The sequence below is a fragment of the Lepidochelys kempii genome, chromosome 23 (assembly GCF_965140285.1).
Source record: "Lepidochelys kempii isolate rLepKem1 chromosome 23, rLepKem1.hap1, whole genome shotgun sequence".
Taxonomy (NCBI): Eukaryota; Metazoa; Chordata; order Testudines; family Cheloniidae; genus Lepidochelys; species Lepidochelys kempii.
In genome coordinates this window covers 3,792,046-3,818,448 of record NC_136402.1, presented here as the reverse complement: position 1 = coordinate 3,818,448, position 26,403 = coordinate 3,792,046, and the positions used below count along the sequence as shown (strand labels likewise).

Sequence of the window (26,403 nt, the reverse complement as noted above, 5' to 3'; positions counted from 1 at the left end):
GGGGAGGGGAGCTGAGAGGCAGGACTCCTGGGTTCTATTCCCAGCTCTGAAAGGAGAGCGGTGACTAATGGTTAGAGTGAGGGGGGCTGGAGCCAGGGCTGTTGGGTTCTGTTCCTGGCTCCGGGAGAGGGAGTGGGGCCAAGTTGTTAGATCTCACCACACGCAGGGTTGAAGGGGTTCCTCTTTAACCCCATTGTTACAGCAAAGGAGAAACTGAGGCACACCCAGCTGGATGGCTGAGGCCCCCGCATCTCCAAGGATGCTGAAAAGCTGGCCAGGGGGCAGACCAGAGAAACAAGTATAGTCCAAAGAGGGAGAAAGGGTGGGGGGCAGCCCAGCCCCGCAGGTGGGGCACTGGAGTGAGAACTCACTGGACATTTTTCTAAAAGATCTGCTCTGGGAATTATCTGGGGGCAGGTCTCTGGCCTGTGCCATCCAGAAGATCAGGCTCCATGATACTAATGGGCCCTTCCGGCCTTGGCATCTCTGACTCTATGAACAAGCCACACCCCCCTCTGGGACTCAGTTTCCTCTCCCTGCCCTTTGTCTGGGAACTCCTTGGGGGCAGGGACTGTCGCTTATTCTGTGTCTGTGAAGCACCTGGCAGGATGGGGCCCTCAGTGTTTCATTTCAACTTTATCATCATTTGGGCTTGACTTTTAGATTGCATTAAAATATTAAATCTACCATACTCACCATTCGCTATAACATATACACATGAAAGATACTGTATGTACACACATCTCATTAAATAGATAGAAATATAATATTACACTTCATATTTTAACATCATCTAAAAGACAAAACATAATGAATTGAAACATTAATGTCAAAATTAAACATTTCTTGGCACTGTCGAAACGAAACGTGTCGACTTTTCCCTGTGAAAACGTCACTGAAAGTGACTGGTGCCACAAAACGTTTCAACCTTTCGATGGAAAAACTCTTCCATCGAAAATTCTTCTACCAGGTTCTGTCCCAACGTAGGTTGCGTCCGCCCAGGGCAGGAGGGCTCCCTACGTAAAGGACGTGGGAGATCTCGTGCCATCACCTTTTCCATGAGAGTTTGCACAGCAGCCGGGAGCGTTTGCGAAAATGTCTCTGATCCCGAAAGTTTCACCAATTAAAAGACCCGGGAAATTCCCCCATGCAAAAATAAAAAAACTTTGTGAACTTTGAGAGAGTTGTTTGAGTCAAAGCAAACCATCAAAACCGTTCACTCCCTCATTTAGCTCAAGGTTCCTTCCCGCTCCTAGAAAATTTTGACTTTTGGGGCAAAATCTTGAATTTCGGCCAGAGACTAAAATATTTCAAGTCAGTAGTCCTAATTTAGGTACCTTATGATCTCATTCTCTATGGGCCAGGCTCTTTGGTTGGACTACATCTCCCATGATGCATCACTTTCTCCTCTCTTAGTGAGGCCATGCTGCATCATGGGAGATCTAGATCCAGAGGTTGCAGGTTTAATCTCCACATGGGGGTCACTGTTACCAAAGTTGCAGGGAACTCAGAAATCAACTCAATACCCCCAGTAAGTCCCTCTCCCGATCATCTCCCACCATTCTCTCCCTGACCAGTGGGCGCTAGGAGACAGCAGACTCACCTGTTAAACTCATAGATGTCTTCGATGTTGCAGAACAAAGTGCTCACTTGCTCAGGTTTGAGGGGCAGGTGTCCACTGTCTATGATACAGCCAAGATAATCCTGCAAAACAGGAATGGGTCAGAACCTGGCGTTCCCGGAACGCCTCTCCTCCCGCAAAGCACTTTGCGGACATCACCAGGCAACACTGCATCATCATTTCATCCACGGTGCCAATGGTGGCTGTGAGGTGGGGCATGGCAGCTGTTTATACAGGGATTACTCATCCCAGCACTGAGATGCATCCACCTCTAGGGTGGAGCCTGGCAGCAGATTATACAAGGACGCCTCACTCAGCACTGAGATGTGCCCACTTCTGGGGTGGGCCAGGGCAGTTGTTTATACAGGGGTCATTCCCCCAGCACCGAAGTGCAACCGTCTCTGGGGCAGCTGTACAGGGACCACTCACCCCCGGTTGAAATGTGACTGACCTGGGGTGGGGCATGGCAGTTGCTTAACAGCCACACAGCAACATTGCTCCGGGATTACACACCCAACACGGAAATGCAGAAACTTCTGAGGTGGAGCACAGCAGCTGTTTATACAGGAATCCCTCGCCCAACACCAAAATGCAGCCACCTCTGGCAATGGGGCTCGGTAGCTCTTTATAAAGTTGTCCCTCACCCAGCACTGAGATGCAGCCACCTCTGGGGTGGAGCATGGCAGCTGTTTATACAGAGATCTCTCATCAATGAGACACTGCACTGGCTCAGCCATGGGGAGAGACCATGGTGCATCGTGGGAGATGGAGTCTGGCCTGGTTCGCCAGTCTCTCTCAAGGTGGACAAATGTTGCCAGCGGCTGGAATCAAGGGGTGCCATCATTCCCCTGACTGAAGGGGCAGAAAGAGCCGAGCTGAAATCTACATGCAGCACAGACCGGGGCTCCTTTCCCTCCAGAAGGCAACATGTTTAGGGGGTGGGACTGGAAGCCAGGACGCCTGGATTCCATCCCCAGCTCTAGGAAGGCGTGTGGTATAATGATCAGATGAGGAGTCAGGACTCCTGGGTTCTTTCCCAGCTCTGGGAGGAGCGGGTGGCTAAGGACTATGGGATGGGGAGGGGCCTGAGACTCAGGACTCCTGGGTTCTTTCCCAGCTCTGGGAGGAGCGGGTGGTGTAAGGACTACCGGAGGGGGAGGAGCCTGAGAGTCAGGACTCCTGGGTTCTTTCCCAGCTCTGGGAGGAGCGGGTGGCTAAGGACTATGGGATGGGGAGGGGCCTGAGACTCAGGACTCCTGGGTTCTTTCCCAGCTTTGGGAGGAGCGGGTGGTGTAAGGACTACCGGAGGGGGAGGAGCCTGAGAGTCAGGACTCCTGGGTTTTTCCCCAACTCTAGGAGTAGGGTGCGGTGTAAAGATTAGAGGGGAGGGCGGAAAGGGGGCAGGACTCCTGGGATCTATCTTTAGCTCTAGGAGGGGGATGTGCAGTTTGATGATCAGAGCAGAGGCCAGGACTCCTGGGTCCCTTTCCCACCCGCTCTGCGCCTCGGTTTCCCCGAGTGAAATAACATTTCCTTCCACCCCCTGAGCATCACTGTGCTGAATGTCCCAGCACTCGCCCACCCACCAAATGCTGTTAATAAACCCGGAAAGAGCTCTGCTGAGACAATCTGTTAAATCATTCTCATTTCTGTGCCAGTGACCTTTCTCTAGCTTCCCCGCCGTAGCCAGAAAAACCCGCCTCTCCACGCGGAGACTCAGCGCTGGCCAGGACCCAGCATGGCTCCAGCTGATTCACAAAAGCCCTAGAATGCAGGGACCTGCCCCGAGCACAAGCCGCGCAACCGAGATTTCTGAATCCAGGAGTCCTGGCTCCCCCCGAGCCCTAACCACTAGATTCCCCTCCCAGAGCCGGCAATAGAACCCAGGAGTCCTGGCGCCCAGCCCCCCTTGTTCTAACCCCTGCTCTGGGAGGGGATTGGAGTCTAGTGGTTAGAGCAGGGGGACTGGGAGTCAGGACTCCTGGGTTCTGATGGCGAATGGTTCAAACCAAGTCCTGGGAGGACATTGGTCCAGCACAGAGTCCAAGGGGCCCATGATCCGAGTCCAGCTCTGGGATGAGCCGTTTGCTGCCGGGGCTGGAGTTACTGGGGAGCCGGCTGCAGGCCTGGAGCCAGGCTCCCGGCAAAGGCTCCCCGCCCCCTCCCGCCAGAGCTCGCATTTCAGCCCTTCCTGCTGGAGGAATAACTGGGATTCTTTGGGCCTCTCTCGGGGCAGACGGGGCCTGTCTGACCCGCCAGGGCAGACGCTGATCCACTGACACTCGCGAGGCAGCTGAGCAGCAAATTACACCCCGCACCCCCCCCCCCAAATTGTTATGATGCTCACAAAGGTCCCTCCGGGATCACCTCTGAGCTGAGACAGCGCTGCTGAGTGGCCAGGGGGTTGGGCTAGGCCTCAGGAGTCCTGGGTCCGACTCCTGGCTCCGCCCCAGATTTGCCATGTGACGCTGGGGAAGTCACAAGCCCTCTTTATGACTCAGTTTCCCCACCCTTTGTCTGATCAGACAAGAAGCCCTTTGGGGCAGAGCCTGTCTGGGCAGCACCCGGCGCCATGAGGCCTCTATCTCGGGTGGGGCCTATAGCTGCTACTGGAAAATCAATGGCAATTCATATCGTCTCTTAATTATATGCATTAGCATGAAGAAACCCATAGCAAAATCAGGGCCCCATTAACTTGGGTGCTATACTTGCTCCCCACAGCGCCCCCTGCTGGGAGAGGCCAGGACTGGAGCAGCCGAGGGCTCCCCCACAGCCAGCGCCCCGCCGCACTCCCCACAGCGCCCCCTGCTGGGAGATCCCAGGACTGGAGCAGCCAGGGGCTCCCCCCGCAGCCAGTGCCCCACCCCGCTCCCCACAGCGCCCCCTGCTGGACGAGTCTGGGGCTGGAGTAGCCGGCCGCTCCCTTTGCTCACCTCCACGATGCTCCTCAGGTCCCGGACGTAAGCCTGCTCCGTCTCCACAATCTCCAGCACCACCCGGTCCAGTTGGGACAGCTTGACCCGCCGTTCCCTGGCTCTGGCAGGCCCGGGAGACCAGGCACCACCACGCTTGGCCCCCCCCGGGGGCCGCTCGGCCTCGGCCGACCCCTCCAGCAGCGCCACGGGGGTGAGGTCGAGGCTGATGTCGCTGCCGTTCTGCTGGGCGTCGGGGGGGTAGCCGGCGGGGCAGCCCCCGCCCAAGGCCCCGCTGCTGCCGAAGGCGCTCTGGCTGTCGGGCAGGGAGGCGGAGGAGGCAGAGGAGCTGAGGCTGACGGGCCGCTCGCCGTCCGAGCACACCGTGTTGACCGAGGTGCAGCTGCCCGAGATGGTGGCGGCAGCCATACCGCCGGCGATCCCGCTCAGCGAGGACACGGAGGATGGTCTGGCGACCACTGGGGAGGGAAAGCGAGACGGACGGCTTAGCGGCGCCCACCCTGCTGGGAGATTCCCCATCCCGCAGCGCCCCCTGCTGGGAGAGGCTGGGACTGGAGTAGCCGGGAGTTCCCCTTACAACCAAGGCTCCTGCCCCGCTCCCCACAGCACCCCTTACTGGGAGAAGCCAGGGCAGGAGTTCCTGGATTCGCCACCCTGCTCCTGGAGGGGAGTAGGGTCTACTAGTCAGAGCAGAGAGGTGTGTCTGGACTCCTGGGTTCCCCCCAACCCCGAGCTCTGTCCCTGGGTGACGTTGGGCAAGCCTCGCGCCCCCCACCCCATGCCTCAGTTTCTCCTTCTGTGTAAGAGGTACCATAACACCCACCTCCCTCACCACTGAGGGGCGCGCGCGTGAGGGTGGCTAAACTCATTCGTGCCTGCAGAGCTCCTCCGACGGGATACAACGGGGGAGCCAAAGGGCCACTGCATTGATGCCCAGGGCTGAGGCAGATTTCCCCATGCCCGCGAGCAGCGGCCACGGCTGGCGCATCAAGGGATCGATTCCTCCCCCCTCCACCTCTGTGGCTCTCCGGCCCAGCGTGGCTAGGAACGGCCATAGCTCTCTCTATTCAGCCTCTCTCAGGCTGAGTCTCCTGCACTAATAGGAGACAGGTGCACCCCACGAGCCGGGGGGGGTCCTTTCCAGTCCTACTGTCCCGCCGACCCAGACCCCGATAAGCTGGCTACATTGGATGCCCCCAGCACCCTCCCCTGCATCTTGCAAACTCCCCCATGCCCGCGATGAGCCATTGCCCTGGAGCTGCAACCACTTTGAGTTCAACACGCCACCCCCCACTCCGCCTCGTCACCTCCAATCCCTGCTCCGTGGGGTTTTGCCCCCATCCGACGTGGCGACGCCAGGGGGACCCGTCCCCAGCTGCACTTCACGCTCCCCCCGCCAGCCCCGGCTCCAAGAGCTTCCTCGCCCGCCTTGCACCTTCAAGGCTGTGGTTTGTGTTGCATTGTGGGAGGAGAGGCTTTGCACACACTGAGCTCAGCCGCTCAGGAAAAGGTTTGCACAAAAATACACATTAGAGACGGGGCCCTGGATTCAGACAGCCCCGGGGCAGGTCCTGTGGCATGAGCCCATGTCTCTCATCTCTCTTTATGTGTTATATACACGGATCCCTGTCTGCATGCACACCCCCACACACCCCCACCACTAAGCACACACCCCTGCGTGCGCCCACCCACCCACACCTCCGTGCTTGCACACACCTCAATGCACACAACTCTCTATGCACACCCCCCCCTCCTGTGTGCACACATGCACACCCCTTGCACATGCGCACGCCCCCTCTGGGCATGCACACCCCACTGTACCCACACAGCCCTCTAGGCACCCCCGATGTGCCCCCCCAGACACACACACCATGCGTTTGTGCACAGATGAACTTTTCCCATGCACTCACCCACCACTCATGCACGCCCCTGGTGCACGCCCACGCCACCACGCACATATTACACAAGCCCACCACCGGTTAAGCACCCGGATGCACAAATGCCTCTATGCACACATCTCCCTGTACGTGTACACGGCCGCCCCAGCCACGCGCACACAATTCAAGGCCACTCCATGCACGCACCCCCCACCCCTCCATGCACGCACACACGCGTCCCAACCCAGCACTGTGCCCATGCGCCGGTGAACAAACACCTCTCGGCATGCGCGGCCCCCCCTCTCCATGCACAGAGAACTATGGAGAATTACGCACACGCGCCCAGAGTGGATTTGAACAGCCGTGGGGAGTGGCACACAGACAGCAGTATAACAATACCTCCGCAGCGCTCATCATCGGCTGATCTCAGAGCGCTCCGTTCTACCGATGGAGAAACTGAGGCACAGAAAGGGGAAGGGACTTCCTCAAAGGCCCCCAGCAACAGAGCCGGGAATGGAGCCCGGGTCTCCCGAACACCAGTCCAGCGCACTATCCACAAGGCAACACTGCCTGCCATCTATGGTGGCACAAATATGCAGACCCTTCACCCTCCCTCATTGCCCATGCTCCAGGAGGGGTCAGTAGGAACACAACTCTGGCAGCAGGAGGCCTGGGGTCGGGGTCTGCTGGCCCCATGGACTCCAATGGAGCGACGCCCGTTGACACCAGCCGGGGATCTGGCCCCTCCTGACAGTTTACATCTCTCTGGCCTTTTCCGTTGCAGCCAGCGAGCAGGTGATTCAAAACGAGCAGCAGCCACAGAGCCAGAGAGAGGAACCGACTGCAAGCGACACTTCGGCGGAAGGAAGTGGAACCTGCACAGATCGCAGGAAACGGGCGGGACACCGGGGGGCGCCGGCACTGCCTGGCCATCTCCGTGCGCCCTGGCATCGTGCCTCAGTTTCCCCTTTAAAAGCCCCCACCCTGATTCTTTCCAATGGGGGGGGAGGGTCCAGCTTCAATGCAGACAGGTTGGATGGGGTTCTCTGCTTGTCTCTTGTCAGTTTCAACGGCAGGGGAAGGGTTAAATTCAATCCCTTAAAGGGCCCATCCACCCCCCCACCCACCAGGCTCCTCTTGCCAAGACTGCCAGGAATGCGGAAGCCCTTGTAGGACCTGTTTGCTTTTGTCTCCCCATTGGGGGCCTCCTGGATCCAACCGGCTGCATGAAGCCTGGACGTTTATTATTCTAACCCCGGCCCACCACTCACTGGAAGGGAGGCGGGTGGGACTGGCCGATGCCCGGCCCGGCATGGAGTCCATGACTCCAGCTTTGACCCTCCTGCCCCATCACTGCATCCCCAGTCGCCTCCTCCTCTGGCTGCCCCATTCGGGCCGGGATCCGCATCTTTGGGCCTGAGAGTCAGGCCCGCCCCCCCTCCCCCGCCCCAGTCACTGAGCTCTGGGCTGGGGTGTGGGGAGGTCGCTTTGATTCCCTTTGCTCTATGTGTTCTGGGTCCTGCCTGACCTCCAGTGTCAGGCAGAGCAGCCCCTGGGCTGCTCTAACTCACCCCCCATCCACCCGGAGCCCCTCTCTTCCTCATCTGAGCTAAGATTGGCTCCTTCCCTCTGCTGGGGTGGGTTACTCAGCTCTGAGAAGTGGGCTGCAGCCTGGGTGCAACGGAAAACCCCATCCGCTGCTGCCGTTATTATTCAGCTCTGTTTACGTAGGGCCACCCCTGAGCACGGGGATCTGCAGGCGCAGCTGGGAGACGCTCATTGTCCGAGTGGACAAAACACGGGGCAGGTCTCAAGAAGGGCTTTGAAGAAGGCGGGGGGTGGTAGTGGGTTAGGGATGGGGAGATTGTTCAGGGGCTGCTGGGAAGAGGGAATAAAAAAGAGCGTGGGAAGAAGAGAGACAAGGAGCCCGTGAAGCAACTCGCAATCACTGTGCCCCCATCTGACAGATGGGGAAACTGAGGCATGTGGAAGGGGGGGGCCCCGGGGATTTGCCCAAGGTCAGCCAGCAAATCAGTGGCAAAGCTGGGAATAAAACCCAGGAGTCCTGGCTCCCAGGCCCCCCCACTCTAACCCATTAAACCCCTCTCCCCTCCCACAGCTGGGAAAAGATCCCAGCAGTCCAAACTCCCAATCCGCCCACTCTAGCTACTAGACCTCACTCCCCTCCCACACCGGAGAATAGGACCCAGGAGTCCTGCCTCCCCTTCTCTGCTCTGTGCAGTAACCCATCCCGTCTGCGGGCGGAGCAGACCATCTCATCAGCCCGGGAGCTCTGCGTCCAGCCCCCACAGGAGAGGCTGCCCCTTGGAGGGGGTCACATCACGTGGGGGCCCCAGGCACCAACCTTGATTGCCTGCTTTCTTGTTGCTGCCCCGACGAGCTCCCTCAGGCATGGTGCTGTGGTCTCCGACGGACGTCCTGCACAGAGAGGGAGACAATACCGAGTCACACATCATCCTGGGCCACGTCCCCTGCAGACTGTTCTCCAGAGAAGGGCAGACATAGCATCTGTCTTTAAAAAGGGGACCAAATAGGACCAGGGGATTACAGACCAGCCAGCCTAACTCTGAAACCTGGGAAGATACCAGAACCAATTATTAAACAATTAATTTGCAAACACCTAGAGGATAACAGGGTGATAAGCAATAGCCAGCCTGGCTTTGTCAAGAGCAAATCATCCCAAACCCACCTAATTCCTTTCTTCGGCAGGGTCGCTGGCCGAGTGGGAAGCTGTAGACATGAAATCGCTTGATTCGACTAAGGCTTTTGACACAGTCCCGCATGACAGTCTCACAAGCAAATGGGGGAACCGTGGGTCTTCTCGATCAAATCGCTGTCCGGTGGGCGCACAACTGGTGGAAAGACCGACCTCAAAAAGGAGGAATCAACAGGTCACTGTCAAAGTGGGAGGGCGTAGTGGGTGCCACAGGGGTCAGTCCTGGGCCCGGCACTGGTCAATATTTTCCTCAGTGACTCGGATAATGGAGCGGAGAGTCCTGGTTATACAAGCTGCAGATGACACCAAGCTGGGAGGGGTGGTGCACACTTTGCAGGGCAGGATTAGAATTGAAAATGACCAGGACAAATCGGAGACTCGGTCTGAAATCTACAGGATGAACTTCAATAAAGACAAGCGCAAAGAACGTCACGTTGGAAGGAAAAATCAGATGGAAAATGGGGAATAACCGGCTAGGGGGTCGTGCTGCCGGAAAGGATCTGGGCGTTGGAGTGGATCACAAACTGAATATGAGTCAACAAGGAGAAGCAGTTGCAAAAAAAGCTAGCATCATTCTGGGTGTGTTAACAGGAGCGTCGTACGCAAGACACGGGAGGTCACTGTCCTGCGCGACTCAGCACCGGTGAGGCTACGGTGTCCAGTTCTGGGCGCCGCGCTTTAGGAGAGACGTGGGCAAATTGGAGAGAGGCCAGAGGAGAGCCACAAAAAGGATCCAAGGTTTAGCAAACCTGCCCTAGGAGGAGAGGTTAAAAAACGTGGGTAGATTTAGTCTGTGGGAAAGAAGGCTGAGGGGGGACCTGAGAACAATTAATACGTTAATTGGTGTTGTAAAGAGGACAGGGATCAGCTGTTCTCCACGTCCACTGGAGGCAGAACAAGATGCAATGGGCTTAATCTGCAGGGAGAGAGATTGAGGTGAGATATCAGGACAAACTTTCCAGCTCTCCGGGGAGTGAAGCTCTGGAACAGGCTCCCCAGAGAGGTCGTGGGATCCCGGTCACTGGAGGTTTTTAGGAACAGACTGGACAAACCCCTGTCGGGGCTGGTCTAGGTTTACATGGCCCTACCCCGGCGCAGGGGGCTGAACCTGATGACCTCCCAAAGTCCCTTCCAGTTGGACATTTCTCTGATACCGATTGGCTTGGACCCTGCTTAGCTTGCAAAACAAGTGCAGGGCCCCTCCCAGGCCTGGCAATAGGACCCAGGAGTCCTGATTCCCAGCCCTGTCTGCTCAAAGCACTAGACCCCACTCCCCGCCCAGAGCTGGGAACAAACCAGGAGTCTCACAACTGCTTTGCTCAAACCCACAGTCCACACTTGAGTAGAAACATTCAGGTTTGGATTGGATTTGATGATCTTCCTCGGGGGGAAGGGCCTGGGTCATTTACCAAATTTCAGTTGGATACCAGATTATTCTTCCCTCTCGCGCCTAACAGAAGCTCTCTGTAGGATGGTGGTTAAACATCCTCCATGCCCAACCCCAGAAGCGGCTGCATTTCAGCATCAGGTGAGCAAGCCCTGTACGAACAGCTGCCATGCCTCACCCCAGAGCGGGCTGCATCTCGGCACTGCACGGGGAAGGCCTGCATGAACAGCTGCCCACCCCAGAGGCGGCTTCATCTCGGCACTGCACGGGGAAGGCCTGCATGAACAGCTGCCCACCCCAGAGGGGGCTGCATCTCGGCACTGCACGGGGAAGGCCTGCATGAACAGCTGCCCACCCCAGAGGGGGCTGCATCTCGGCACTGCATGGAGAAAAACAACCCCGTGGGCACAACGGAAGCACGAGCCACTCAGTGCAAAATGCAGCGAGGCACAGACCACTTTACGGACCCAGGGCAAGTGTCCCCCAGGCTCTGCCAACAGGACCAAGCCTCGTCTGACGCAAGTGGGGGAAGAACCCAAGGTGAATCCACGGCCTCACGGACACGGAGGCACCTTTCTGCTGCAGACTGGGACGTGCACTTGCCTGCGGGGGGCTGATCCTCGTGTCGCCCTTTCCCTGCACCGGTGCAAACGCAGCCTGGCTGAGCTGGGCGGCCTTTTGCTCTGCTGCAGATGTTGCTCCAGGGGCAGAGAGACAGGGAATCGGGCCCCTCTACGTGAGGCACAGCTGGGTCCCTCATGCCCGGTGCTCAGCCACTAACTGCCACTGCTACCAGGAAAGCTAGTTTAGCCAAGGAAGCAGTCTAGGCTGAGAACAAGGAGGGCATTAGCACTTCCCTTTGCCTCCCCGTGGAAGCATCATTAACCGCTGGTGCAAACTGTGCCGTGATGGTGCAACTCAGACCATGCAAACTGCATTGCGAGGTCCTGGTGCAATTCCCCCCTCGTGCAAACTGCATTGCACAGTGCTGGTGCAACCTACACGATGCAAACTGCACTGCACAGCATTGCTGCAAGTCCCCCTCGTGCAAATTGCACTATGCTGGTGCTGCTGGGGCAACCCTTCTTGTACAAAATGCACTGCAGCCTGTTGGTGCAACCCCCTCTCGTGCAAACAGCATGGTGTTGGTGCAACCCACACCGTGCAAATTCTGCTGCAACGTGCTGGGGCAATCCCTCCTCGTGCAAACTGTGCCGTGTGGGGTGGACGCCAACTCCCCCTCGTGCAAACTGGTGTGAACAGCGGCTTGCACCCTCCCAGCTTCCTAGGGGCAGACTGTGGGAGCTCATCGGAGGGGGCAGAGGCCCGTCAGGAACCGGCCTGCCACAAGGACTCTCACGCCTCCATGCCAATCAGCCGGGCCGCCGTCTGGCGGGGTTGGAACCAGGTCAGGATTGCCTGGCTGCCAGCCCCTGCGGAGGAGTGCATCACAATCATATCAAGCAGCCCTTCCGCCCTGCCACCCCCCCCGCATCCTTCCCACTTTCCTGGGGCTGCAAGAAGCTGGCGAAAGCTGGCACCGTTCATGCCTGCTGCCTGCCGGGCGGGCCTACGGCTTTAATTCCTGCTTCCCCCTATTCATCTCCATGGACCGGGACACAATCAACACAGGCCGGCAACACAATGCAGCCTATTCTGAGCCCAGCGACTTCAGCCCGACCAAAGCACTTCAAGCCTCAGGAGTTTCAACAATTATGCGTCACCTGCCACGGCCAGGAGCAACAGGTGCCCCCAATGCCCCGGCGATGGCTGGGAATTGATTAGGCAAGATACACCCCAATGACCCCAATGATCTTCATAAATGATCTGGAGGATGGTGTGGATTGCACTCTCAGCAAATTTGCGGATGATACTAAACTGGGAGGAGTGGTAGATACGCTGGAGGGGAGGGATAGGATACAGAAGGACCTAGACCAATTGGAAGATTGGGCCAAAAGGAATCTGATGAGGTTCAATAAGGATAAGTGCAGGGTCCTGCACTTAGGACGGAAGAACCCAATGCACAGCTACAGACTAGGGACCGAATGGCTAGGCAGCAGTTCTGCGGAAAAGGACCTAGGGGTGACAGTGGACGAGAAGCTGGATATGAGTCAGCAGTGTGCCCTTGTTGGCAAGAAGGCCAATGGCATTTTGGGATGTATAAGTAGGGGCATAGCGAGCAGATCGAGGGACGTGATCGTTCCCCTCTATTCGACATTGGTGAGGCCTCATCTGGAGTACTGTGTCCAGTTTTGGGCCCCACACTACAAGGATGTGGATAAATTGGAGAGAGTCCAGCGAAGGGCAACAAAAATGATTAGGGGACTGGAACACATGAGTTATGAGGAGAGGCTGAGGGAGCTGGGATTGTTTAGCCTGCAGAAGAGAAGAATGAGGGGGGATTTGATAGCTGCTTTCAACTACCTGAAAGGGGGTTCCAAAGAGGATGGCTCTAGACTGTTCTCAATGGTAGCAGATGACAGAACGAGGAGTAATGGTCTCAAGTTGCAGTGGGGGAGGTTTAGATTGGATATTAGGAAAAACTTTTTCACTAAGAGGGTGGTGAAACACTGGAATGCGTTACCTAGGGAGGTGGTAGAATCTCCTTCCTTAGAGGTTTTTAAGGTCAGGCTTGACAAAGCCCTGGCTGGGATGATTTAACTGGGAATTGGTCCTGCTTTGAGCAGGGGGTTGGACTAGATGACCTCCTGAGGTCCCTTCCAACCCTGATATTCTATGATTCTATGACCCAAACCCCAGAAACCCTCTGACCAATTGTGCAGCTGAGATCATGGCCCCCATCAGGCAGGCTGCAGCAGAGGGTCAGGTCTGGGGTTACAGGTGGAGCAACTATTAGGTATATTACGGTAGCACCTAGAGGTCCCAGCTAAGATTGGGGCCCCACCGTGCGGGGTGCTGCACAAAGCCAGAGCCAGCCCCGACCCAAAGAACTTCCGGTCCGATCCCCTTCGGAAGCGGAATAAGCTGACTCGGAAAAAGGGACTTCACTTGGTGCATGGGGAGCTACTGTGTTTTTAGTTCACACCCTACCTTAATCCGGAGTAACTTCCCCACCCCATGGGGAAACTGAGGCCCAAAGAGACACGAAGGGCCCTAGATCCCATAGCGAGTCTGTGGCAGCGCCAGGAATACAACCCAGATCTCTTCAAGCCCAGCCCAGTGCAGTAACCAGAAAACCAACCTGATGGGGAGTCCCGTCTGCCTCAGTTTCCCCACCTATACAGGGAGCAGGAGGATCCTTCCCTGTTTCCCACGGCCGTTGTGAGGAGGGCAATTGCGATCCCTAGCGCTTTTCATCATAGAACCGTCGGGCTGGAAGGGACCCCGAGAGGTGATCGCGTCCAGCCCCCTGCGCTGAGGCCGGACCGAGTTAACCTAGACCAGCCCTGACAGGGGTTTTTCCAGCTGTTCTTAAAAGCCTCCAGTGACGGGGATCCCACAACCTCCCTTGGACGCCTGTTCCAGAGCTTCATTCCCCGGAGGGTTCTGAGTTCTCCCCAGTGCCCAGCACAGCAGTGTGGTTGCCTCCCTGTTAACTCCCGTTAGCAGTCACGTTTCAAAAGAACTTTACTAAGGAGGTCAGCACCATTAGCCGCATTTGGGTAAATTGAGGCACGGAGGGGCCAGTGACTTTCCCAAAGTCACCCAGCGGAAAACACAACCCAGGTTTCCTGTGTCCCAGTCTAGCACTCGATCCACTAGGCCACGCTGCGCCTAGCACGACCCGCAACTCCTGATCAGGGTGGTACCACAAGACAAACAGCAACAGGAGAAGCAAGGGGGTTCAACGACCCAGGGAAGGGCGTGAGGCCCAGCTGCCTGCCAGCAGGGCGGCGGTGGAGGGGATGCCTGCTCTGTGCACAGAAACCGGGGTGGGTTTACACTCACTCCCAGCAGTTCCCTCGGGTCGGGTGCCAGAGTCGCATTCCTGAGCTAATTCCTTTTTCCAGATTCCCCCACCCAAATCCCCAGGCTTAAAACAGAAAGAGTGGGGGGAAATATCCCCTAATAAGGTCAAATGGGACACCCTCCATGGGCCACGTTCTTTCTGCCAGCGGCAGGCTTTGGAGTGGGAATCCAGTCACTGCCGCGTGCTCACTCCGGATTTCCGCTGGAGCGGCCGAGAGCAAACTTGGGCTTGGCTGGGAATCGGTTCTTGGGTCTTTGGTTTTCACGGACACCTTGGTCCTGGTTCTCAGTCATGCTCAGGTCCCCTTGTGAGGCTCTCCCACCCACAGGGGGCCTCCCTGGTCTGCCGGGAACTGGTGTAAGGGCCCTGCTCACAGCCCCGGAAGTAGGGGTCGATCAGGGCCGGAGCGCTCTGCACTGTGACTATTCTCTGCTCCCCAGGGCCCAGAAGGGGTGCAACATGCGTTAGAGCAGCCCTGAGGCTGCACCAAGTGGACCAGAAAGGGCTCAAAATACAGGGAATGCAAAGGGGGCCCAAAGGAATCCTGTCATCCTTGCTTCAGGCTCCTAGGAGCTGCCTCCTATGGGCCCTGGGGGGCAAAGAACAGCCACAGCGCAGCGCTCTGGCCACGCCCCGAAGCTAAAACTGCATCTCTCTGGATATTGTACAGCACCTGCCATATTGTCACAGCTCCACTGTCAATGACAGTGACAAAGACGAAGCAAAACCCGTCCTCCCTATTGTTCCAAACAAAGAAACCCCAAGAGGAAGGATCGAATGCATAAAAAGAAGAGGGTGTGGCGTGTGAAGATATTTGGTGCTTCCCATAAGGCCCTAGCTTCTGGAGTCATGGGATTTCTAATAAATCTAGCTTGCTTGAGTTTCTAGCCGTCATGTTTTCCGAGAAATCCTTGGAAACATGGACTGAGCATGACCCTAAGGATTACATAAACCAGAAGGGAAGTAAAAAGAACCCCAACGTTATTGTTAGTTGGTGTTTCTACTTCTTTTACGAGGATCATTTGTCAGCCCCCAACCTAGACAGCCAGTGAGCTAGTTTTTATCTGGTCCCTAGATTTGTCCAGGTTGGGTGGCCCAACAGAAGTTAAAGATCCCACCGAGGAAGTGCTCTGCATCACTGGGACGCCCTCCCATCATCCCAAGGTGCAGTGCCCAGGCAAGGGGCTGTAACACAGCTATCATATTAAATATCAGATCAGAGTCCCCATGACATGTCTCCATGGCCCCGAACTGAACATCCTCAGAATCCGTGACAGGTTTCAGAGCAGCCACCGTGTTAGTCTGTATCCGCAAAAAGAACAGGAGGATTTGTGGCACCTTAGAGACGGACACATTTATTAGAGCATAAGCTTTCCACGTCATCAGATGCATAGAATGGAACATCCAGTACGAAGATGTGTATCTACATACAGAGAAGGTGGGAGTTGCCATACAAACTGTAAGAGGCTAATTAATTACGATGAGCTGTTATCAGCCGGCGAAAAAAACTCTCTACGCAAAAGAATAAATGGACACAAATCTGACATCAGGAATCATTACGTTCAAAAACCGGTAGGAGAACACGTCAACCTCCCTGGCCACTCAGTAACAGACTTAAGGGTGGCGATTCTGCAACAGAAAAGCTTCAAAAACAGACTCCAACGAGAAACTGCTGAGCTTGAATTAATATGCAAACTAGATACCATTAACTTGGGCTTGAATAGAGACTGGGAGTGGCGGGGTCATTACACATATTGAATCGATTTCCCCATGTTAAGTATCCTCACACCTTGCCAACTCTCAAAATGGGCCATCTTGATTATCACTACAAAAGTTTTTTTCTCCTGCTGATAATAGCTCATCTTAATTAATTAGCCTCTGACAGTTTGTATGGCAACTTCCACCTTCTCTGTATGTAGATATATGTCTTCTTACTATACGTTCCATGCTATGCATCCGATGAAGTGAGCTGTAACCCACGAAAGCTTATGCTCTAAAAAATTTGTTAGTCTCTAAGGTGCCACAAGTCCTCCTGTTCTCTGAAGTCATGATTCCTTGGAATTTCGTTCTGATGCAGAGCGAAGTTTTTCCCCCCAAAAATGTCGCAATTTCCCACAAAATAGAAATCTCGGGGGCCTAACCCACTCTAAAAGCAGATCAGACCTGACAGCCAATCCTGCTCCTGCTTTAACCACTCCCCTCCCAGAGTCAGGATAAGAACCAGGATAAGGAGTCCTGACCCTGCTCTATCCACTAGATCCCCCTCTCCTCCTGGGAGACGGGCCTAGAACCCAGGTGTCCTGCCGCCCAGTTCCACCCCTTCCACCATCACAACCCCCATCCTCTATCTAACCGGCCTGTGACCTCCCCCACCCCTCCCCAGTCTGCCACAAGCTGACCTCCCTGTGCAGGCATGTCCATACTGCAGAAGCAGCTGGGAGCCTTGGTTCACAGGAGTTGCCCGGACTAGAATCAGGGGATTTCCGGGTTCACAATTATCCCTTTCAGAGCCAACGAGCTGGAAAGCACCCACAGACCCAGCCGTGCCTACGGGGTTCTTATTCCAGGTAGGATCTTAGCACCCAGAGGCCTCGCAGAACACAGGGCCCCGTGGCACCCAGGGCTGCACAGACAAAGTGGAGAGCTATCCAGCCTAAGCAGACAAAGGACACACTAGAGATTTGCCCAGCTGGCAGATTGTGTTTGTATCACCACCGAGATCGGGGCCCCAGTGTGCTAGGAGCTGCACAACATGGTGCCAGAGACAGACCCTCTCCCAAAGAGCTTCCAGGCTAAATAACCAAGACAGACAAAGGACGGGAGGGAAAAGGAAGAGACCAGCGGCTGCATCAAAATACCTCAGGTCTCCTGGGTCCTATCCTCTGGTTGATCCACTCAAGCTCATTCGAACTCAATCCTCCCAGTCCCTCAGTTGTGTTGGGTCTTATAGTATTATCCCAGTTTTACTGCTGGGAAACTGAGGCACAGAGCGGTGCTTCATCCAGCAAGGACCTGCCCACCAGGAAACACGTGAGACCCCACGACTGGGAAGGAAGCAGAGAATATCCATGCCTGCTCCTTCTCTGCCCCCAGTGCCCACAACTGAGCCAGGCCGTGATCCCCAGCATGTCCTGCCTCACGTCTGCGCAGCGCCTAGCACCGTGCGGTCTTGCTCAGAGCTTCTACCCACTGCCATAACATATGTCACATCCACACACCCTATAGCACCTCATCACTTTCTGGCAGCCCCGTGTAACCGCCGGCGAGAAAGAAAAGGTCCGGCTGTCATTTAGCGACGCTTCCAGAGCGTGCCCCGCTCTGGACGCAAAGGGTTCTGGGATGGCGAACACTGGGGCGTGGGATCAAACACAAACTGGGCAGGGTGCCCAAAATTACCAAACACATGCAATGCACAGACATGCCCTGAACCGAGAGGGCAGGAAAAAGGGGGAAAACTTTCACTCCCAGAGGTTTGCATCCCATGATCCTCTCAAAGGGCTTCCATCGGGCCAGGGTTGTTTTACACACACACACACACACACACACACGGCAGTGTAAGCGCAGGGACCGGGAGTGACTCCCCCAGTGCCGCAAAGAAAAATCGGTGGCAGAATCAGGAAATGGGAACCAGGACTCCTGGTTCCCAATCGCAGCCACTAGATCCCACTCTCCTCACAGAGCCGTGCAAAGAACCCAGGTGTCCTGACACCCACGCTCACCCTTGCTCTCACCACTAGACCACACGTCCCTGGGAGACACAGGAAGGAAAGTCAGCTCTGTTGACATGCAGCCCTGTGCTCTAACCACTAGGCATCACCCCTTCCCACAGCTTGGGAGCGACCTGAGACCTCCTGACGGCCCATCTCCTGCTCTCACCACTAGACCCCACTCCCCTTGGAGATGGAACTCGGGACTCTTGACTCTGAGTCCCGTACTCTTACCACTAGACCACTCCACCAAGGCAGCCCACGGACCGACGCGAAGCGCAGATCTGGTTGGGTCAGAACCACCCTGCCTCCCAGCTTGGTACGTTTGCCTTCATTCCTAATCATTGCGCCACCCAGCAGCTGGTACACAACAGTCGCCGCACTCCACCCCAGAGGTGGCTGCTTTCCAGCAGCTGCACACACGAAGGCAAAAATCCCTTGACGTCACGCAGAGGCCGGGGTTTTGGCTGCCGTCAGCAGAAGCCAGGTCAGAACCGGGCTGGTGGGGTTTGGCCAGCAAAGCACTTTGGCATGCTCCAACAGAAGGAACCGGATTCTGCTCCTGGAAGACGCTGGCAAACTGCATGTTGGCTGCCTCCACCGGAGGATAACAACCTACTAGAGCCGCCAGCTGCGAGTTAGTCCTTTGGCTTTAGCAACGGAGATCTGGCGCGTTGAAGGCCCTGGGTTCAAGTCCTCCGGCTGCAAGTCTAGCGGCCTCCCTCCACCCCCGACGTGGGTCAACTCCACCAGTGTGACTCCAGATTGTCATCTGAAGTGTCCCAAACCTAACCCCACCAAGGGCTTTCAGGGTCCGAATCTGCTCCCTGGGAGAGTCTGTCCCAGAACGGACAAATGCGAACGACCTCCGCTCGTGAAGAGACCTTCCTCCGCGCGGACTGGCCTGGGCGGATACAGACAGACAAAGCGAGGGCAGAGTTGAGCTTCCCTTCCTTCCTTCCTTCCTTCCTTCCATCCACGTCTGTGGCTCCTGCTGTGGTGGCCAAGCCTGACCTCAGATGAACTCTCTTGCTCCAGCCCCGAGGGTCGCTGGGGGTCTGGCCAGCAGCATGTGCACACCCTGCAAGAAGCCAAACCAACGGCCACGGGGGGAACCAGGCTGGCGTCAGTCTTCGGAGAGTGGATCTTCAGGGCAAGTTACTCCTGCCTGCCCTAAGCGTGCTGTGCCAGCCATGGGCACCTGACCCAGACTAGCGCCCCATGCCAGGGCCATCTAACCCAGCCCAGCGGTCACCCAACCCAGCCCAGTGACCGCATCCAGGACAGATCACCCTGTCCCCATGCCCAGGGCCCCTCAGCCCGCCACCCCAGGGTCATCCCATCCAGCACCTTGCACCCAGGAGCCTTCCAACAGTCTCCCAACATCTCAGTGCCCCACGCTTGGGGGCCCCCCGCAAAGGTTTTCTGGGTCTACACTGCCCATTTGCTTGCTTTAATGATTTAAATACCAGGGAACAAGACAGACAGAGAGACGCGGTGAGACAGATTTTTCCGCACTGCTCCTGGACCCTGTTGAAAACTAGCTTCCTTCCAAGAATGGTAGCTCTTGGCACCGCTAAACCCAACGGTTAACAGCCGGCTCGGCCGTTGCCAGCTGGTTCTCTCTCTCTCACCCCCTGCTGGGACTGGCATCGCCACCCTGGCCCAGCCCGGAGTTAAAGGCATCGATTTTAAGGAATCTGAAGGAGAGGGGCCGATTTTACAGGGAGCAGTGGAGAGCGAGACGGGAATACTGCATCCCGTTTTGGAGTCCCCGTTTTAGAAAGGACAATGCCAAAACCTGGGATGGGTGCAAAGAAGAGCTGCTGAAAGGTTCCAGGTCTGGAAAACCTGCCTCCCGGTCAGGGGTTGAAGGAGATCGGGCGAATGTATCCAAGGGACGGTTAAGAAGGGGCTTGGTCCTGGTCTGGAAGCAGTTCCACAGCGAGTTCGGATACCCGGGAGCGATTAAATTCGACAGACAAAAGAAGAACGGGATCAAACAGCTGAGACCACAAGCGAGACACATTCGGACGGGGATGCAAATAAGGCGCCCGTTTTGAACAGGGAGGGGGACTGACCCAGGGCCGCGGTGGGCTCTCCATCACTTGGAGTCTAAGCGGAGATGGGATGTCTCGCTAAAAGAGATGCTCTTGCTCGACTATCAGATAGGGGCTGGACGCAGGACGCCCTGGGTGGGGTTCTCTGGCGTGGAAAGGGGCAGATTGGATGGTCCCTTCTGGCCATAAGATCTCTGAATGATGTGGCCTGACCTCGAGCCTATCACAGGATGACGAGTTGGCCCCTGTAGACACGGCCCCCTCCAGGCAGGGCACCAGCCAGGGTTGAATCCAGCCCTTCTGCTACGTGTGCAAAGGGACCAGGACAAACCCCTTCCTTGACAGGGATCCTTCCATTCCCAAAAGCAAGGGTGGCCAGGCCAGGCCAGGCCAGGCATCCTCCTCCGGGAAACGTGCAATTTGCTGGCTTGCACGGACTCAGGAGGACACAGGAATCTACTCCCATTCCTGTCCTAAGACGCTGTGGTGGTGACACTGCTCGCCAGCTGCTCGGTTGCATCCCAGAGGGGGCTGCATTACAGTGGCAGGTGAAGCAAATCCTGTCTAGAGTGGGAAGGCCCAGGTTCTCAGTTCCCCTGTCCCTGTGGTAGAAACAGGGATGGGGGGGGGGCTTTAAGTCCTCTTGGCACCTCGTTGCCTGGTCCCCGATGTCAGCTAGAGCAGCCTCAGAGCTGAGCAGAGCTGCTCTAACTCACAATTCATCTCTCTATGAGCCCAGGGGGCAGAGCATAGCCACAACACAGTATGCTCTGGCCACACCCCTGACCCATCCCCCATGGACCCTGGGGGACAGAGAATAGCCAAAGAACAGGGGGCCTCCAATTACCCCCTATGCTGGGGGGGTGGGGGGGGGCGAAAGCAGGGCCCTAACTCCAACTGCACTCCCGCCAGGGAGCCAGCCACGCAGTGGGAGATTCATCTCTAGGTTCTGTCCTGTGGCAGGAGCTAGGGGTGCGCGTGGGGTGCTGCCCCCTGACGGATGGAACTGGAACTGCTCCGCTGCAGGTCAGAGCCCCCTATGCGGCCAGCAGCCACTGGAGATTCCCCTTGAGCTCAAGTGGCCGGGACCTGCGTTCTTTCTCATCTTCCTCCCCCATCCCAACTTCAACTCTGACCCACACGTGTGGGGCAGAAATTCAACCTCTCGGCTGGAGCTGGCCAATCCAGGGCCGGGGGGCATGGCTAGGGATGTCACCCCAGAACAGGGGGCGCCTAGGCAGCACTGTCCAAATGCCTCTAGCCTATTAGGAAAGGCCCCGGGGCATTACCCTTTTCTGCGCCCCCCCCCGCCCCTCACTCCAGACTGCTTCCTCCTCCTCCGGGCTGGGCCCCGCCCCAGTGCCCCGTTCCCATTGTCCCGGGTGCTGCACGGTTGGTGAAACCCAGCTCAGCTGCCCTGCCCCATGGATGGATACAATACAATGCAGAACTCAGATGGGGGGGTCCACTTCCCAGCCACCCCATATAACCTCGACCCTACACAGAATCCTCCCCTCCCCCACTGCCCTGCAACAAAAATCTCCCCTCACCCCCGCCCCGAGACCACACACACCCTATGCGACCCCCCCTTCCTTGATTTAGACCCTCTCCCCTGCAAGCCCCAATTACCTCCAACACCCACACAGCCCTCCCCCCCCAGCGCGGCATTCAAAACCACCCTGCCACAGACCCCCCCCCCTCCCCCAGATATCCCAGAGCCGATTTCCCACTCCCGTACACAGCCCCCTCCCCCAAGAGATTCCCTCTAGATCTCTTAGAGGAAATCCCCCTCCCCCTCAGTACGACCCACCCCAGCAAGGATCCCCCTAGATTTCCCAGAGCAGATCCCCCCACCAAGGCCCCCTCCCAGATTTCCCAGAGCAGATCCCCCCTCTCCAGTCAGGGACACCCCCCTCCCAGATTTCCCAGAGCAGATCCCCCCTCTCCAGTCAGGGACACCCCCCTCCCAGATTTCCCAGAGCGGATCCCCCCTCTCCAGTCAGGGACACCCCCCTCCCAGATTTCCCAGAGCGGATCCCCCCTCCCCAGCACGCAGCCCCTCCGGCCAGGGACTCTCCCCCGATCCCCACTCCCCTGGAGCCGGGCTCGGGCACCCCACTCCCGCAGCTCCGGCACACAAAGGCAGCCCCTGTTCCTGCCCCCCCTGAGCCGAGAAACTTTCCCGAGCCCCGTCTCTGTGTGTGTGTGTCTCTGTGTGTGTGTCTGTGTCTCTCTGTGTGTGTCTCTGTGTGTGTGTGTGTCTGTGTCTCTCTGTGTGTGTCTCTGTCTGTGTGTTTGTGTCTCTGTGTGTGTGTCTGTTTCTGTGTGTTTGTGTCTGTGTGTGTGTGTCTGTTTCTGTGTGTGTGTGTGTGTCTGTTTCTGTGTGTGTGTGTGTCTCTGTCTCTGTGTGTCTGTGTCTCTGTGTGTGTGTGTCTGTGTGTGTCTCTGTCTCTGTGTGTGTGTGTGTGTCTCTGTGTGTGTGTGTCACGCTTTCCAGCGGGCGCCCCCCAGCCGGACTCACCTCCCAGGCTGTGCGGCGGCGCAGGGCGCGGCGCTCCCGGAGCCCGGGCGGGCTCGGATCCCGGCTCAGAGCGCGGCGGGCGCCCGGCCCAGCCCGTCAGCGGCGCCGGGGGCCGCGGGAACGGCCATGCGGACGGGCCGCCAGGGTGTGCGAGCGAGGGGCGGCCCCGGCCCGGGCCGTGCGCGGGGGGGGGGGGGGGGCTGCGCGCGCACAGCGACAGCGGGGGGGGGGGGGGTGTGCAGCGAACAAATCCGTGGGTGTGAGTGTGCAGCTAACCTCGGCTTTGTATGTGTAGCTGCAAGTCTGTGTGTGTGTAACCACAGCTCTGTGTGTGTGTGTAACTACAGCCCTGTGTGTGTAACCACAGCTCTGTGTGTGTGTGTGTAACCACAGCTCTGTGTGTGTGTGTAACTACAGCCCTGTGTGTGTAACCACAGCTCTGTGTGTGTGTGTGTAACTACAGACCTGTGTGTGTAACCACAGCTCTGTGTGTGTGTGTAACTACAGACCTGTGTGTGTGTGTGTAACCACAGCTCTGTGTGTGTGTGTAACTACAGACCTGTGTGTGTAACCACAGCTCTGTGTGTGTGTGTATGTAACTACAGACCTGTGTGTGTAACCACAGCTCTGTGTGTGTGTGTGTAACTACAGACCTGTGTGTGTAACCACAGCTCTGTGTGTGTGTGTATGTAACTACAGACCTGTGTGTGTGTGTGTAACCACAGCTCTGTGTGTGTGTGTAACTACAGACCTGTGTGTGTAACCACAGCTCTGTGTGTGTGTGTGTAACTACAGACCTGTGTGTGTGTAACCACAGCTCTGTGTGTGTGTGTGTAACTACAGACCTGTGTGTGTGTGTGTAACCACAGCTCTGTGTGTGTGTGTGTAACTACAGACCTGTGTGTGTAACCACAGCTCTGTGTGTGTGTGTGTGTAACTACAGACCTGTGTGTGTGTGTAACCACAGCTCTGTGTGTGTGTGTGTAACTACAGACCTGTGTGTGTGTGTGTAACCACAGCTCTGTGTGTGTGTGTGTAACTACAGACCTGTGTGTGTGTGTAACCACAGCTCTGTGTGTGTGTGTGTGTAACCACAGACCTGTGTGTGTGTGTGTAACCACAGCTCTGTGTGTGTGTAACTACAGACCTGTGTGTGTGTGTGTAACTACAGCTCTGTGTGTGTGTGTAACTACAGACCTGTGTGTGTAACTACAGACCTGTGTGTGTGTGTGTAACTACAGATCTCTGTGTGTGTGTGGGTGGGTGTGTTCAGGATGTAACAACTTCCCCCTGCAACACACCCCACCTGGGTCGCTTTCCCTTCTTCCCAAGCCGGTGCAAGTCCCCCGGGTCGTCTTTGGATCCAGTTGGTAAAAAAAGCGGGGGGGGGGGGGCCCAGAGCCCAGCTGGGGGGGATGGGGGGGCTCCAGAGCCCAGCTGGGGGGGATGGGGGGCCCCAGAGTCCAGCTGGGGGGGGATGGGGGTCGGGGGGGTAACTGATGGATGCCCAGTTGAAATGTTGAAGGCTGGACTGGGAGGGAGGGGGAACGGACAAGCAAAAATTCTCTCACACTTCCTTACGGGGGGGTCTAACTACACACGCACACACAGTCCATACAACCGCAGCAGCAGGATCACGCACCACCCCCCCACAGAATGGGTACAGCCAGGCCAGGCAGCGGGATCTCACACACACACACACACAGTGGGTTTAAGCCGGGCAGTGGGATCTCACACACACACAGAGTGGGTATAGGCCAGGCAGTGGGATCTCTCTCTCTCACACACACACACAGAGTGGGTATAGGCCAGGCAGTGGGATCTCTCTCTCTGTCACACACACACACACACACAGAATGGGTATAGGCCTGGCAGTAGGAACAAACACACACAGAGAGTAGGTACAAGCCAGGCAGCGGGATCACGCACACACACACCATACTGAGATACAGCAGGAGCAGATAACATACACACAGAGTTTGTAGGTAGGCTTGGAAGGGTTAGATTTTGATCAATGTCAGTAACCATCAATTTCACCTTGCACACTCAAAGGGAGGAAAAAATCTTTCCCTGGGATGATCACTGAAATGTATGCAGAGGCAAAGTGAGAAAAAAAACGCTGATTGAGAACTTAGGAGAGTTGGATTTAAGGATGTTGTACTTTGATGTCGACAATTTGTGTTTTAGCGGCGATAAAGCTTTCGCTTTTGGAATATCAGCATCAAATTAAATAATTGTCTGATCCCCTCCATCGCCTGATCCTCCCCTGCCATGAGTTCCCACAACTGTGATCGTTTGAATCGGTAAAAATTGAAAAAAGACTTAAAAATAAGCATCCATATGATCCACTGAAATGATGAAAACCATCACATTCTTGCCCAGCCTAGTTCTTAGATAGGGTGCACAATTTTCTCCCTGGAGGCTTGGGTTAATTGCAACTGGAAACAAAACATTTGTAATGACTCTGCCGTAGCGTCTACAATTCTTTATTTCACACTGGTTCAAACACAACTAAAGAGACAACCTCACCCGCTTATTATTGTCCCTGCCGTGGGTTGAAAAATCCAATTTTATTTTGGCCAAAAAAAAATTCGAACAATTTTGGTTGAAATTTTTGGCCAAAACTTTCAATTTTTGTTGACGACAAAATCCCAAATGAGGCTTGGGGGGTCATTCTGAATCGACATTCTCATTGGCCATCCGAGTGAAACGTTCCTTCCTTTTTGGTTTTCAGAACATAAATTGAAATGAAAATATTGATGTGAAATGAAAAAGTTTTGGGGATTTTTTTTTTGTGTGATGAAAATTCAAAAATGTTGTCTCCGATTGAACTAAACAAATTCAGTCAATACATTTCAGCTAGCTCTAAATATCTTGGTAGCATCAAGAGGCGCTAACTGAAATCAGGGCCCCCATTGTGTCAGAGTTGCACAGACACAAAGTGACAGTCCCTGCATTGCAGGGCTTACAAACATGCAGGGGACAGAAAGGGAAACTGAGGCACAAAGCAGGGACATGACTGACCCAACGTCACCCAGCAGGCCAGGAGCAGAGCGGAGAATAGACCCCAAGTCTCCCAAGGCCCGCCCCAGTGCTCTATCCGGGAGGCCACACTGCCTCCGCTGGAATTTACAATCATGCCACTGAAGGCGTTAAAAACTGAAACCTGAGCAAAGCCTCACGCGGCGCTGAATGGTGGCAGCTAAGGACCTCCACCCAAATCGGAGGCAAGGCAGGCAAAAGGGAGAATTGCTCTGCTTGTTTTCCAGCTGGGGAAACTGAGTCACAGAGGCGGGCAGGAGCCAGATTTCCTAGGGCTTGACCCCCACAACAAAAGTGCCAAGCACCTGACACAGTGAGCTCTATTGAAATAGAAAAATCAAGGTCCAGGTACCATAGGGAGCTGGCAACAGCCAGGAATAGACCTGCCCCAGCCAGCCCTTCTTACCAAGCACAAAGCCTTTATGATTTTTTAAGTGCTGACCACAGTTATTCTATGTCCCTGAGACAAAGCCCCCTGGCCCCTCCCCACCCAGCCTTCAGACATCCTAGCTGCCAAGTCAGCAGTGCACGGGAGAAAGGACCCATTCAGGGCTGCTGGATCACTAAACCGACATCAGCTTCCCATC

At 56.0% G+C, this 26,403-nt stretch overlaps 1 protein-coding gene across 4 annotated transcripts in view; it reads right to left on the bottom strand.

Annotated features, from left to right (window-relative positions):
* Positions 1 to 26,403, bottom strand: part of PLEKHG2 (pleckstrin homology and RhoGEF domain containing G2) — a 55,136-nt gene that overhangs the window by 22,871 nt on the left and 5,862 nt on the right. The window contains exons 1-4 of one of the 4 annotated variants that reach the window (XM_073321612.2): positions 22,775 to 22,919; positions 8,797 to 8,870; positions 4,555 to 5,012; positions 1,604 to 1,704 (exon numbers count right to left, since the gene is read on the bottom strand). In XM_073321612.2, coding sequence (XP_073177713.1) covers positions 1,604 to 1,704; positions 4,555 to 5,012; positions 8,797 to 8,845 — 608 coding nt within the window. In that variant the 5' untranslated portion in view covers positions 8,846 to 8,870; positions 22,775 to 22,919. Of the gene's footprint in view, positions 1 to 1,603; positions 1,705 to 4,554; positions 5,013 to 8,796; positions 8,871 to 9,141; positions 9,577 to 19,543; positions 19,583 to 22,774; positions 22,920 to 26,403 lie in introns of those variants that run through there. The other 3 variants (XM_073321615.2, XM_073321611.2, XM_073321614.2) reach the window with 3 other exon arrangements.